The sequence below is a fragment of the Tasmannia lanceolata genome, unplaced genomic scaffold, assembly GCF_043159265.1.
Source record: "Tasmannia lanceolata isolate RefF3 unplaced genomic scaffold, GAP_Taslan_0.1 ptg000018l, whole genome shotgun sequence".
NCBI lineage: Eukaryota > Viridiplantae > Streptophyta > Magnoliopsida > Canellales > Winteraceae > Tasmannia > Tasmannia lanceolata.
The window spans coordinates 17,407,402-17,420,128 of record NW_027518695.1 but is presented as its reverse complement, the minus strand read 5'-3'; the positions used below and the strand labels follow the sequence as shown (position 1 = coordinate 17,420,128).

Genomic DNA, 12,727 nt, shown 5'->3' with positions numbered 1-12,727 from the left:
ATAAATTCATGCCTGCTAACCTGTGGAGAATAGACCCAATTGATCGATGAGTCTAATTGGATGATTAGCACAATGAGTCTAATGGGATGATTAGCGTTGAAGCTTAGGAATGTTAGACTGATTTATTTGATCTGTAGGCGTAATGGGTATTGATTTATTTGTTTGTGCTGAAATCATTTCCCTAATGTATAAAAACATGTTTTTCATACAACATGTCCAATTCGAATTGCTGAATTTACACTATAATGAATTAAAACATCATGTTTCCTGCCTAAAAAAATCAATCTTAATTCTTTTCACATTAAAAAAGAGTGAAGGTTTCGCAAGAATATACAAACAAAGTTTTTCGATTGAAATTATCATCCTTTAAAGTGCTCAAAATGTATTTTTATCCTTTCGTTCTCTGCACAATGACTAGATAGAAAAGTCGAAAGGGACAGTGATGGCTCGTGAAGTAGACAGCAAGCAGCAAGCATCACTTACTAATAGGGCTAATGGGAGGCCCCTATGCAACTCTCTAGCTGACGCCCAGTTTTTTTTAATCTTTTTCTAACGTACGACATGTTTTCTATTATGTCCTATTTATCAAAACTTTCTTTTTCCAGTACAATGATGTTTTCTATCATGTCCTATTGCTCAAAAACTTTTATTTCGAATACAATGATGTTTTCGAAAGATAAGTTAATGAATATCATTTATAGATTACTTATATATGTGCTATTCTTTGTAAAAATTTATTTTGATGATGATCCGTAGAACATGTACCTTTTGTAAACTTATCATTCTAAAGATTTTGACGATCTTCCAAAATTGTACTTGCACTCTATAAGATTTTGAGACCAATTTTCCATCAAAAGTGAGGAATTGGTCAAATAAGTGTTCAGCAAGAGATTCTGTATGATATATAGGTCAAAGCGCGTGTGAGTTAAAATCTATGTGACTTCATGATTTCCATGAACATATGTAGTTTCAAAATTAATTTCCATTAGAATACAGATTACATATGTAGTTTCAACAATACTTTCTATTAGAATACAAATTTACACATGCTTTTGATACATATTATTTTGAAGTTGTAATTGCACTTATGTGACGCTTCATGCTTGGAGTATTGTCATCTTAGGCTTTTCTGTATCATACTTTTCAAAAAAATGTGCGACCTTCAGAAACTTGCCTTTCTTGCTTAAAGATTATTATTATTAAATTCATTTTCAGTTAGAATAGTTCATTAAGACGCTGCACGTGCGGTGCACGTGCCTTTTTACTAGTAATAAAAATACTCTAATCCCATGAAAAACCACCAAACATTATTTGTTATGCCAGGACGGGTGGGCCCACTCTTTTCTTTGAAACTCTACCTTTCTCTTTATGGGATTTGCTAAGGTCCATCGCAAAAGGCTTTTCGCGGGTGGTCTGTTGCACGTCAGACCAGCCACCTCGTGAATGGAGACAAAAGCTGTTGTTTTCATTAACAAGGTGGCTGGTCTGACGTGCAACATACCAGCCGCAAAAACCCTTTTGCGATGGATGCTAGCAATTCCCTCTCTTTATTCAATGTACGTACATCCAACATTTTTATATAAGCTACTGATATTGGCACTACCATGTTTTGATAAGTGCACTAACTCATCTTGTCTTTTCTTTTTAAACAGCTGCCCAAGGATATTATAGTTCCCAAAAAGCTCTCATAAGCCAATTTAAAAATAAAAGACAAACTGAGTTTGCACAATTATCAAAACATGGTAGTGCCAATATCAGTTCACTTTTATATAATAGGGTTTCCTTTCCCTAGCCTCTTTCTTTGTCTTGGTGGGTATTTTTAGAGTTTCAGTGTTACACGATACATGGAGAAAATTTGATGTTTGAATTGGGTTTTGTAGAAAAGAGAATATAAGATGAAGAAACAGATGGAAGGGATTGCTTCAATAGCTCTGCTGCCTAGTGGTTCCATCTCAGGCCATTTCATTACACTTCCTGACTCTGTCTGCTATGGCCTTCATGGCACTGGTATTTGATCCTTTTATTCACTTATTCATACATTGCTTCATTTGATTAACCAAAGTTCTATAATATTTTTAGTTGGGCATTTCTTATATTCCAATTATTTGTTGTTTCTATTTGTAGGATTTTCCCCCCCTTTTGTGGGTTTTGTTTTTCACTTTGATGTTGATTGTTTGGACATCGGTTAATGGAGTTGGTTTTACTTCTCTTTTTTCTTTTTCTCTTTCTTTTGTTGGGTTTTGTAGACTCAGTTTGACCCTAGTTGTTTGCAGATGGGTTATTTTCCTTTTCTGTTTATTTTAGTATTGATAGGTTATTACTGACGATCTTTTGTTTGGTTTGAAATGTTTTTATTAAGGTTTTGGTAGTTGGCATGAGAACTAGTAATTTTTTAAAGTAGTTCCTGAAAGTATATGACTGTTGGGTAGCTGAAATTTCAATTGAGTCCTGTGCAAAGGTAGAATAGGGCTGTGTTTTCCATGTCAATTGACCATGTAGAAGAAATTTGACATTGTTACATTTTCATGGAAACAGAAACATTTTGGTCATTCCAAAATGGAGCATAGTTACAACTTGTTTAGAGGTCAAGTGAAATTTCCTCATTTCCTATACATTCAGATTCTAGCTCTTACGATTGCTTGGGTTCGAGCATTGCATTGCCTTGCTTCTGCTTCGTCTCAGCGCACAAAGGTATAATCAGGCTGTAGAAGAAATTTGGCATCGGTACATTTTTCATGTTTGATTAGATTTTTATGGAAACGGAAACATTTTGGTCATTTTGTATGGGTTTTGGCAGAACTTTAAAATCATGGATGATTACCATTTCGTTCATGAGAATGCTGCTTTTGGACACTTTGTTTCCTATTTTCTCTCTTAGCTTCAATTCATTGATGCAGTGTTTAAAAACTCGTACTCACATGAGAACTTGACCAAGGTAAAAAAAGAGTCGACTTAGGCAAGTCGTTGAGACATGGTCAAAATTTCTTTAACCTAGATGAGTCAAAGGAGTCTTTGATCGACTTGGTAGGGCAATGCTCATACTCGAGAACTCGGCCAAGGAAAAAAGGTGTCGACTCAAATGAGTCGATGATAGCTCAAGGATTTTCTTAACAATGGGTTGATTGATTTACCAAAGCATTTACTAAGAGCATTTTCAATGGTTTCAAAGCAAGTTGGGAATTTGTGACACTTCCACTATGATTGAGCTAATGCAACATGTGATACAAATTATAGAATGTGCTTAACACAAGATTTGTTCCACCTATATGTGTATATAAAAAGCTTACCATAAATTTGAAATTTGAAATTAAATTTCAGAAGTACCTAGGAATTGGTTAGGGGGGAGCCATGAAGACAGTAATCGAATTTAAATGCATGGGGCAGATTCACGAGAGATCCACAACCTAGTGGCCCACACTGTGCATGAGCACAACTCAATAAAACCCTTTTAATACCACATCCACTTTGTAGACATGCTACATAACTCTCAAAGCCATGCCATCTCATTTCAAAAGAAACCCCAAAACAACTTTGACCGACTCCTTTTTTTACCCATATACGATCAGACTGATATCCAATATATGTAAAATTTGTAGACATTTCGCATAACTAAACTGCCTTATATAAACATACAAAAAATGCCAAGAATTTCCTAGAACAAGTTTTCTTCTTTCTCCCAAATTACATGAAACACTTGCAAAAGCCCATTCTTAAAATACAAGATCCTGCACGTGAATACAAAAATTCAACACCTAAACATTTTTACATAGCCAAAACTATTTTGTCTTTTGGTTGTATTTCTCTGTTATAATTGTACCGAAAGATTACTTTATTTATTTCTTTTTCTTTTTTCGGAAGAACTGGCGTGTGAGAGAGAGTGCAGCAGAGGCGAGGATTACCGCTTGATCAAGCTTACAATCATTGATTATTGTGTAAGATTCGGTTGACAGTGATATTCCTCTTTGACTAGTGTATTTACATTTGCAATTTATTTTTATGGTTTTTTTCCATCTTTTTGCTTATCTGCAATAGTTGGTCTTGTCTATTACAGAGCAAGAAAGAGCGAGTGGTTGTAGTGGAGTGCAAAGGTCATGATGCTGCTCGGTTTCATAACATCGATCATGCACACGGGTATGCTAGCTATTGATGACTGGTATGGCATTACCAGCAAGCCTAGATTTCAATGCTTTGTTTTTATTGTTTCAATAGAGCATTGAATGAAAAAAATTCCCTCACAAATAAAGGAATGAAAAATATATTTCAGGCACCATAAGATATGATGAAATGAAAGTGCTACTTACTCAGATGGCATGTGTATCTAAGCATACTACCGTGCCTGTTAGTATGTCAGATCTACAATTAAGGTCATCTAATTAACACCCAGTTACTTATGGCATCTAAGACTTATAAGCATTGGTAATGAAATTGGAGTGGCTTTTAAGTGGTCTATCATTAACTGGACACCCTAAGTTAATGCCATCACAGATGATTTTTATGATTTTATTTCAATTTTCGGAATAATTTTTATTGAGTTTTAGAAAGTTCGTGTTTTGGGAGAAGATGAGGTTGTGTGAAGTTTCTAGAGTTTCTATTTTGAATGAGAAGGTTGAAGTTTGTTAACTTACCAACTTCTCCAACAGCGTAAGCTGTTGGAGAAAGGCGTTATTTATCTTTTATACTTCAACACTCCCCCGCACGTGTGGCCCACTTGGCAAACACGTGGCACATGTGCTCCGACCATCGCATGTGGATTTTTGCTATCTGGGAGGGTTTGAACTCGAGAGCTTTGGCTCTGATACCATGTTAACTTACCAACTTCTCCAACAGCTTAAGCTGTTGGAGAAAGGCGTTTTTTATCTTTTATACTTTAACAAAGTTGAAGTAGGAAGGTTTTATCATAGCTGGTTTATAATTAGAAACAGTTTATGATTTTTTTTAATGGTAAAAAAAAGTTTATGTTATGGTTTTGTAATTCTTTTAGAAATAGTTTATGATAGAAGGTTATATTTTAAGAGGAGATTTGGGTTAGTTTTCTTTGGAAAGTTTCTATTTTTTTCTAAAAGAATTATGGTTTGCTTAGGACTGCTTGAGAAAGGTGTTAAAGTTAGGAAGTGTGCAAGGGAAAGCTTAAGATGTTTGTAACTTGGATTACAAAAACTAAAACCTTTGTAAGTAGTTTCAACCTTTTCTTTGCTGTTTTCTCTTTGAGACTGTTCTATATCTTACTCTACTACTTGTCATTTGTTGAGGTACATGCTTGGTTTGTTCCGGCTTGAATTTAAGTTCGAAACTTGTGATTATTATTCTATTTCTGGTGCATCACTTGATTTGGGCAAACAAGAATGATCTTGATGACATTCTATAGTGTGGAGTTACTTTGCATCTTTGGTATCCAATGGTCTTCCCAGCTGCCAGCATCGTTCAAGGAGCTTGTAGAGGGCTGGTGGGGAATCCTTTGACTTCTTTCTCCATTTGTGACACCTTGGTTCTAATGTCAGGAGAGTAAATAGAAAAACATTTGAAAACTGTCCCCTTAGGCTAGATTAATTGGGGAAAGGGATCCTCTTCTCACGGGAGATAATTAGGAAAGAGTTATCCCATTTAATCTATTCAAGTTATTAATGGATTGCAAAAAGAGAAATATTCTCAGTTGTACCAAGGTAGTCTCTCCCCCCTCTGTATTTTTTTTTCATTACCAGTACCTGTGTTGCAGGTGATGCATGCATAAATGTAAATGTCAAAGTTTTTTGCGATTTGCCACTGCAAATTATAGTTGTTTTTCTGTGATTTAGAGTCAAATTAATGCAGATGGGAGACCGATGTTGTTGGTATGGTGGAGCAGAAGCATGGAAAACACAAGATTTCAGTTTCTTTTGAGTGTGAAACATTGAAGGCCGAAAAAGCAGCAGAAGAACATATCAAACGGTTCATGCCGAATCTAGATGGAGTTGATGCTGTTGGTAAGCACACCATGATTAGATGATCTCAACCCTTTAAATTTTGATCAATGCCTGAAAAAATTATCAGCTGCAAATTTGTTGGAAATGCAAAAAAAAAAAGGCCTCATTGATCAAGGGGTTGTCCCCTTGATCAATGAGGCCTTTTTTTTTTGCATTTCCAACAAATGTGCAGCTGATAATCTTATATCATTTATAAAGAGGGCGAGCCTTGGCGCAACGGTAAGGTTGATCCATTGTGACCTGGTGGTCACGGGTTCAAGTCACGGAAACAGCCTCTCTGCTAAGCAGGGGTAAGGCTGCATACATCTAGCCCTCCCCAACCCCGGAATGGCGGGAGCCTCGTGCACTGGGCCGCCCGGTAATTTATATCATTTATCTTCCTAATACAGCTGGGTTGAAATTGCAGTGAATGTAGGTCATATGAGCATTGTCGGATTAGACTTCGAATCAGAGGATGAATCCAACTAGGAACATCACTGACAATACTAAATGAAGGTTTCTCCTCTGTGATACTCATGTTTGCTTTCATTTGAGTACCATGAAACTCTGAAGTTCTCTCCTGTTACTTCTTTAACTTAGCTGTACAAATGACATATATTCTGCCATATCATGCTTCCTTGTTCGTTATCCATCTAAGAAAACAAAATTTTAAAGGAAATACAGAAGAATCCCTTTATACAAGTTATTCTCATCTGAATAAGCTGATCAGGTGCAAAAGCAGTAAGCGAGAGCCGCCTCTGAAACATATCACTATCCTAATAACGTTGTGTTTGGCAACTGATTTTTCTGTGGGGAATGGAAAAATCCGAATTTTTCGTTGCGGAGAATTAAAAAATCTGAAAGATGCAGTTCGGGAACCGAATCGGAACAGCCCGTTTCTCATGTTTCTCACTTCTTGCAAGGTTAAATATGCAGAAAAAAAAGATTTTCTGACTTGAAGTCACGTAGGAAGATTCTCATTATCTCATTGTCGCCTTGTTTTTTGAGAGAGAATGAGAAGCCTTGCCGAACTCACAACCCTCACAAAGCTCAGGAGAGAGTGTTTAAGCAAAATAGTTTCATTTGATCTGACAAGACACAAGTGAATCATGTTTTCAGCAATTCTTTGGCAATATGGACACGACCCAATGCCTTCCCCGTCAACTGCTTCAATGGGAGAGTACGAGTTACTATGATAAAACAACTACATAGAGAATCATGGTTTTAAATTTCCACTGAAACTGATACTAAAGTTTGGATATGCGAATTTTAGAATCCAATTTTTAGTTTGAAAACAGTGTAAAAGAGGGTTCATGATTAAGCGTTGTATGCTATCCTGATAGCGTTTCTTGGATTTAAGTAAGAAAGTCAGGTTTTAGAAATCTCTTCCGCATCCTTAGATTTCTAAAACATGGAAACATGGGATGGTCTACTACTCTCTTGCTGATGGAAAGAAGTGCGAGAAGTCAGAAAACACCGTCTGGTTCGCTTCTTCTCTTGTCTCTCATCTACAATTTTGAAGAAATCCCTGATTCTAAATCCGAGTATCCAAACAGGGCAGCCTTGTTTGGATACGCGGATTTTAGAATCCAGGTTTTTAGTTTGAAAACAGTGTAAGAGAGGGTTCATGATCAAGCTGATGTATGCTGTCCTTACAGCGTTTCTTGGATTTTAAGTGAGAAATTCAGGTTTTAAAAATTTCTCCTGCATCCTCAGATTTCTAAAACCTGGAAATATGGGAGGATCTGCTACTCTCTTGCTGACGGAAAGAAGGGCGAGAAGTAAAAAAACGAGTCAACAACGATGGGTGGTCCGCTTCTTCTCTTGCATCTTAGCTACAATTTTGAAGAAATCCCGGATTCTAAAATCTGCATGTCCAAACGGGCCCTAAACAACCGAAATGACTGAAATCTATAAACCAAATCATAAGTGTAATAGTGGTATATATATATTAGCATGTATTACACAAGGAATGAATGAAGGGCAGCCTTGCAAAAACCACCTTCAAGGACCCCTTGATTGGTCAATTTCAACAAAGTGTATTTATGATGGTGCCAAAAGAAGTGGATGGCACCGAAAAACATAGGAAATTGCTTTGGCTTTGCTGAAATTGACCAATGAGGGTGACCTTGAAGCTTTTTTTCCAAAGGCGCCCTTCATTCTATCATTCATCATATTACATAATTATATTTATATAAATTGCATGTAAAATGTGGTGCATGCATTATATATAAATATTCATATGAATTATATGTGAAATTTAGTATGTACTACATTATCAGACCTGCGATAGTGACATTCACGAGGTGTTCAATGGTCTTAAACCATTACGAATGATGGTCTTGCTTATGTGATGGTTTCTAAGTATTTTTATTTTGTTTAGAAATGGTGGTTTCTAATTGTGTATTTGTACTATTCTAGGCTTTCTAGCATTTCCTGAAGTTTCATAATTAAATTCCATGATTTACATATGTTTACATGTCTCCTTGATTTTACAGGATTTCTACCGGAATTTTCAACCGAAACGTTTCCGTTTTCGTAGCGACAGAAACTGAAATTTAAAACCATATTGAGAAGTAGGGGTTTTATATTCATTTGAGTTACTTGTACACAGACAATCTAGAGTAACAAAGCTGTTCAAACGTGAAAAGACGAGAGATCGTGGCACAACTCTTCAAACTTGCAAAAACTTAAGTGGAAGTCTTGTTTCGAGGTTTTCAAGCTGTCTACAAAATAATCTGGTTTTAGTTTTTCAACCAAGAGTTAAATTACCTCTAAATTTGCATCTGCACATCCCATCTGTTTTGTGCTGTTATCATCTTTAAGCTCCTTCATGAAGGTGGGCAATTTTTTGATGATTTTTTCACTGTCAAACGTCCCTCGAATAATCTAGGTGGGTCAATTGATGATTCTTTTTCAACAGATTTTTTGATGGATCAAGCAGTTAAGTCTACTTTTCACCTACTTTTTGGAAAAGTGAAGTTTAGTCTTAGAATAATTTGGAGTGTTTGTGGTGATCAAACATATAGGCCATGTTTGGCAGCTGAAATTTTGTTCATGGAATATTAGTCTATCAAGTGACGAGAGAACGGCAAGTGGGTGGGAGAGGGAGAGAATTGAGAGGGCATGGGTTTGGAGAGGGTGAAATGTGGCTGAAGAACAGGGAAAAGAAAAACTAAACTCAAAATAGAATTTTATATTTCCTTATTTTCAGCCACTTAGCACCATATCCTCTCTCTCTCCCCCTAACACATCTTGGCAAACTAATATTCCTCGAAAAAAATTTCATGGATGCCAAATAGAACCAATAAGTGTTGAATTGATTCTCACCTCCTTCCTATGGGAGTAAATGATAGGACCCATAGTGGGGTATTGATAGCTCTATGGGAGTTGTAACACAACCAATAAGTTAAAGTAGGGGGTGCCAATAACAATATGGTTGGTGTCAATATCATTTTGCAAAAGGCATAAAAAATAGAGATCCCCAACATCGAAAAAACATCCAAAAAAGGGGTGTGGATATCATTTCCAAAGCTAATAAGAAATGAGAAAGACGAGACAATGTGAAAGGGAAAAATAAGCATCAAACTCCCAAAACAAATTCACATCCCTTTTCAACTTATCTTTTTACAGCCCACCCAAGCCCCTATCTTAGACAAAGTGATTAAGAAAAAAGCACATTTCTACCCACAAAGAAAGCTTTAATGGAAAGAAATCTCTAAAGCATATAAAAAAAAGATAGAGAAACCTACACAATGAAAAGGGAAAATCCTTTTCTTCATCCAACAGCTCTTTAGATCCAAACCAAGCCTTGTATGCAAAGCATATCTCACCTTGCTTGCCCCCCTCCTCCATACACCATCTAAGACCCCTAAACCACCTTCACAAACCTTCCTTCTCCTCTTACACTTCTGCTTCAAGTAAACATGCAATGTTCTCTTCTTCAAAATCCTCAAACCCATCTCTCAGAAGCTGCAGAGAACCCCAAAGATTGATAGCAACATTTTGAAGGAAAGGATAATTTTTTTTGTTAAACAGATAAGGTAACTCTAAGCGCGACGGTGTTTACTATAATTAATCCTCTTTTTTCTGTTTGATAACTCTAAAATGAAAAAGCTTAGAATTCATTAAGAGAGCATGAAAAATTACATCAAGAAATATAAGAAAAAAGGCTACTGATATTGCCACTATCACGTTTTTGTAATTGTACTAACTTATCTCTTCTTTTAAATTGGCTTCCTAGAACTTTTTGGGAACAGTAATAACATTTGACAGCTGTTTAAATAATAAGGCATGCTTAGTTAGTGCAATTATTAAAACATGGTAGTGTGGATATCAGTGGTGAAAAAAATAGTGTATCAATAATTATCGATAGCACCTTAAGGAACAGCAACTCCTCTGAGTTTTCTACATACTAATTATTTTTCATTTCAGTAGGAATGGAGAAAAAGCAATTAAATTCAGTATTCATTAGTAAAAGCAGGATGGATTAGTTCAAGTTTACTAAAGAAATTGTTAATTATTCTATTCCCAATAATGTTTAAAATTGTGACTTTTTGAAACCAAAATGTGTAAAATCAACACACAGAAATGGCTACTTGGTACCCTCAGATTGAAATTTGATATTCAAATTTTCTGTTTTTTTTTTTTTGTGGTTTTTAGAGATTGTTTAGAAGAGGTCATCAGGGTACGCGGCAAATGGAGAAAGGAAAAGACCCAACACTAAGAAGACCTCCGACTTTCGCCGAGAAGTATGAGAATTATAATAAAAGCAGAATGAAATCTGAAAGTGAGCAAAAGCAGAATGCTAAAACTTCAGAACCATCTATGGTTCAGCCAGCCAGTGACAAGGAAAAGGCAGGCACTTGGGAGAAGGGCAAGATGGCAAAGATAAAAGACCGGTAATTAACTAGTACTCTCCTTCAAATGCAAGGAGTCATGGTACCAATTCTGGCACCAGAATTCAGATTTTCTCTCTTGCTAATAAGCAAATGATTTCAGATACGAAAAACTGCGTACAACTATTCTTTCATGGGAGAACGAAAAGAAGACAAAAGCAAGACGGCAATTGGACAGAAAAGAGGTTTTTAGTAACTTCATCTAAAGTTTTTTAATTGAAACTTATTCTGATTATCAGTACTGATCATCCAGTTCTGGGAATTGCAGAGCGAAGTGGAGAAGAGAAGAGCAAGAGCAACAAAAAAATACCACAGAGAAATAGAGAGAATCAATAAGATCGCAGGCGGGGCAAGAGTGACCATGGAAGAGAGAAAAAGAAATGACGAGTCCAATACGAGGGAAAAGGCTAAGCTTATCAGAAAAAAGGGGAAGGTGTCAGCCACATGTTTCTGCTTTTGATTACACAAACCCAGTTGGTTTGAGGATTGATACTGTAATCTGCTTGTCACAAAAATAATTTCTTTCACCATTTCTATGTAATTCTGTGCATAAAAAAATAGCAGGCCTAATTGGCCTCAGGAAAAATTCTGTATTCTACACAAAGAAATACATATATAAATTAATTCTAGATAGAACAGGTAGCTGATTAAATAAACATGTAAGTGGCTCTGTATAATTGCTGATGTTAAAAATGCCATTAGACTAAATGAGCAAACTATAGGATGTAGATGTACACATGCATACATAATATAAAATCATGCCCACAAAAGCTCAGTAGATTGAGAAAAGAAGGATGAGCAACATGTTGTAGCTTGCAGGCCCAAAGAGAGATTCTTTTTATAACCTTACATAGGAAAGATAAAATTTGGTTTTCTGTCTCCAGTGAAAATAGAAGATGAAGATTGCCATTGCAGCTTTGTCGCATCCCAAGTCCAAGTAAGAACCATGAGGAGAACATAATATTCAATACTTAATAACACAACGACGACCTGCATGAAATAGGAAACTAAGTGATAAACAAGATATTATATTAAGGGATTTGCTAGGGACCATCTCAGAAGGCATTTCGTGGACCGGCTGTTGCACGAGATAGTAGCCACATAGGCTCACTTTTTGTCTTATTGATTTAATTCATCCTATAGGGCTGCCCTCTCATGCAACAGCCATTCAGCAAAATGCCTTCTGCTATGGTCCCTAGCAAATCCCTCATATGAAAGAATGAAAAAGCTAAGGGATGGTCCAGCATCAACATCCATGAAACAATGGAGGTTAAATCGACTTAACATCACAAAACGAGAAAAAGAATCGCGTCTGAGGAATTCTTCAGTGAGGATAATTTAGATTTTGTATAAAACCTGGAGCCAGTTCCATCACATTCCAAAAGTTTGGATTCTGATATGTGACACTGTTGAACCTGTTGAAGCTGAGATGTGAAAATAACACTGCCAAATTCAAAATTTTGGTATGACTTAACACCCACATATTTTCCAAACATTAGAAGCGGTACACATGACATAAATCATATTTTCAATAATATGAGTAACTTTTTGTCCTTTTGAATAACAAAATTTGGAATGATAACTCAGAAAAATGTTGATGTTCATAATGATGGGGTATAAAAAAAAGCAACCTATAATAGGCCGACACCTGTCCAGGGGTATTATGGTAATTACCTCAGAGTAGGTAAACTCAAGCCTATGACAGGCCGACACTTGTCCAGGGGTATTATGGTAATTACCTCAGAGTAGGTAAGCTCAAGCCTATAACAGGCCGACACCTGTCCTGGGGTAGGTAATCCAATCACCCTCTATAAAAGGGCTTTCAAAGCTCAAACCAATGGGTAATAACTTCTCACCCACCACTCTTAAAACTAGCTCTGCACTCCTGCT

The 12,727-nt window shown here is 36.3% G+C and overlaps 2 protein-coding genes across 3 annotated transcripts; both read left to right on the top strand.

The window, feature by feature from the left end:
* Window positions 1–1,811: 1,811 nt before the first annotated feature.
* On the top strand, window positions 1,812–8,699 carry LOC143851282 (uncharacterized). 2 transcript variants are annotated; one of them, XM_077360648.1, is made up of 6 exons: window positions 1,812–2,007; window positions 3,859–3,932; window positions 4,052–4,131; window positions 5,809–5,960; window positions 6,367–6,455; window positions 8,438–8,699. In XM_077360648.1, exons 1-5 carry the CDS (start codon window positions 1,896–1,898, stop codon window positions 6,426–6,428), a joined length of 480 nt encoding a protein of 159 aa, XP_077216763.1. In that variant the 5' UTR covers window positions 1,812–1,895; the 3' UTR covers window positions 6,429–6,455; window positions 8,438–8,699. The 2 variants fall into 2 exon arrangements, with proteins under 2 accessions (XP_077216763.1, XP_077216762.1); XM_077360647.1 differs by lacking the exon at window positions 8,438–8,699 and having other exon boundaries at window positions 6,367–6,589.
* Window positions 8,700–9,764: 1,065 nt separating this feature from the next.
* LOC143851283 (uncharacterized) lies at window positions 9,765–11,477 on the top strand. Its single transcript, XM_077360650.1, has 4 exons — window positions 9,765–9,982; window positions 10,602–10,840; window positions 10,941–11,022; window positions 11,106–11,477. The coding sequence occupies exons 2-4, from the start codon at window positions 10,638–10,640 to the stop codon at window positions 11,295–11,297; spliced, it is 477 nt and encodes a 158-aa protein (XP_077216765.1). The 5' UTR covers window positions 9,765–9,982; window positions 10,602–10,637; the 3' UTR covers window positions 11,298–11,477.
* The last annotated feature ends 1,250 nt before the right edge of the window (window positions 11,478–12,727 follow it).

Bases quoted from the DNA above. Each gene is read 5' to 3' on its own strand.
- LOC143851283 (XM_077360650.1), top strand. From the start codon at position 10,638: ATGGAGAAAGGAAAAGACCCAACACTAAGAAGACCTCCGACTTTCGCC. The intron at 10,841-10,940 runs GTAATTAACTAG...AAATGATTTCAG, and splicing joins ATGGCAAAGATAAAAGACCG to ATACGAAAAACTGCGTACAA. The intron at 11,023-11,105 runs GTTTTTAGTAAC...TGGGAATTGCAG, and splicing joins GGCAATTGGACAGAAAAGAG to AGCGAAGTGGAGAAGAGAAG.
- LOC143851282 (XM_077360648.1), top strand. From the start codon at position 1,896: ATGAAGAAACAGATGGAAGGGATTGCTTCAATAGCTCTGCTGCCTAGT. The intron at 3,933-4,051 runs GTAAGATTCGGT...TGTCTATTACAG, and splicing joins TTACAATCATTGATTATTGT to AGCAAGAAAGAGCGAGTGGT. The intron at 5,961-6,366 runs GTAAGCACACCA...TTGAAATTGCAG, and splicing joins AGATGGAGTTGATGCTGTTG to TGAATGTAGGTCATATGAGC.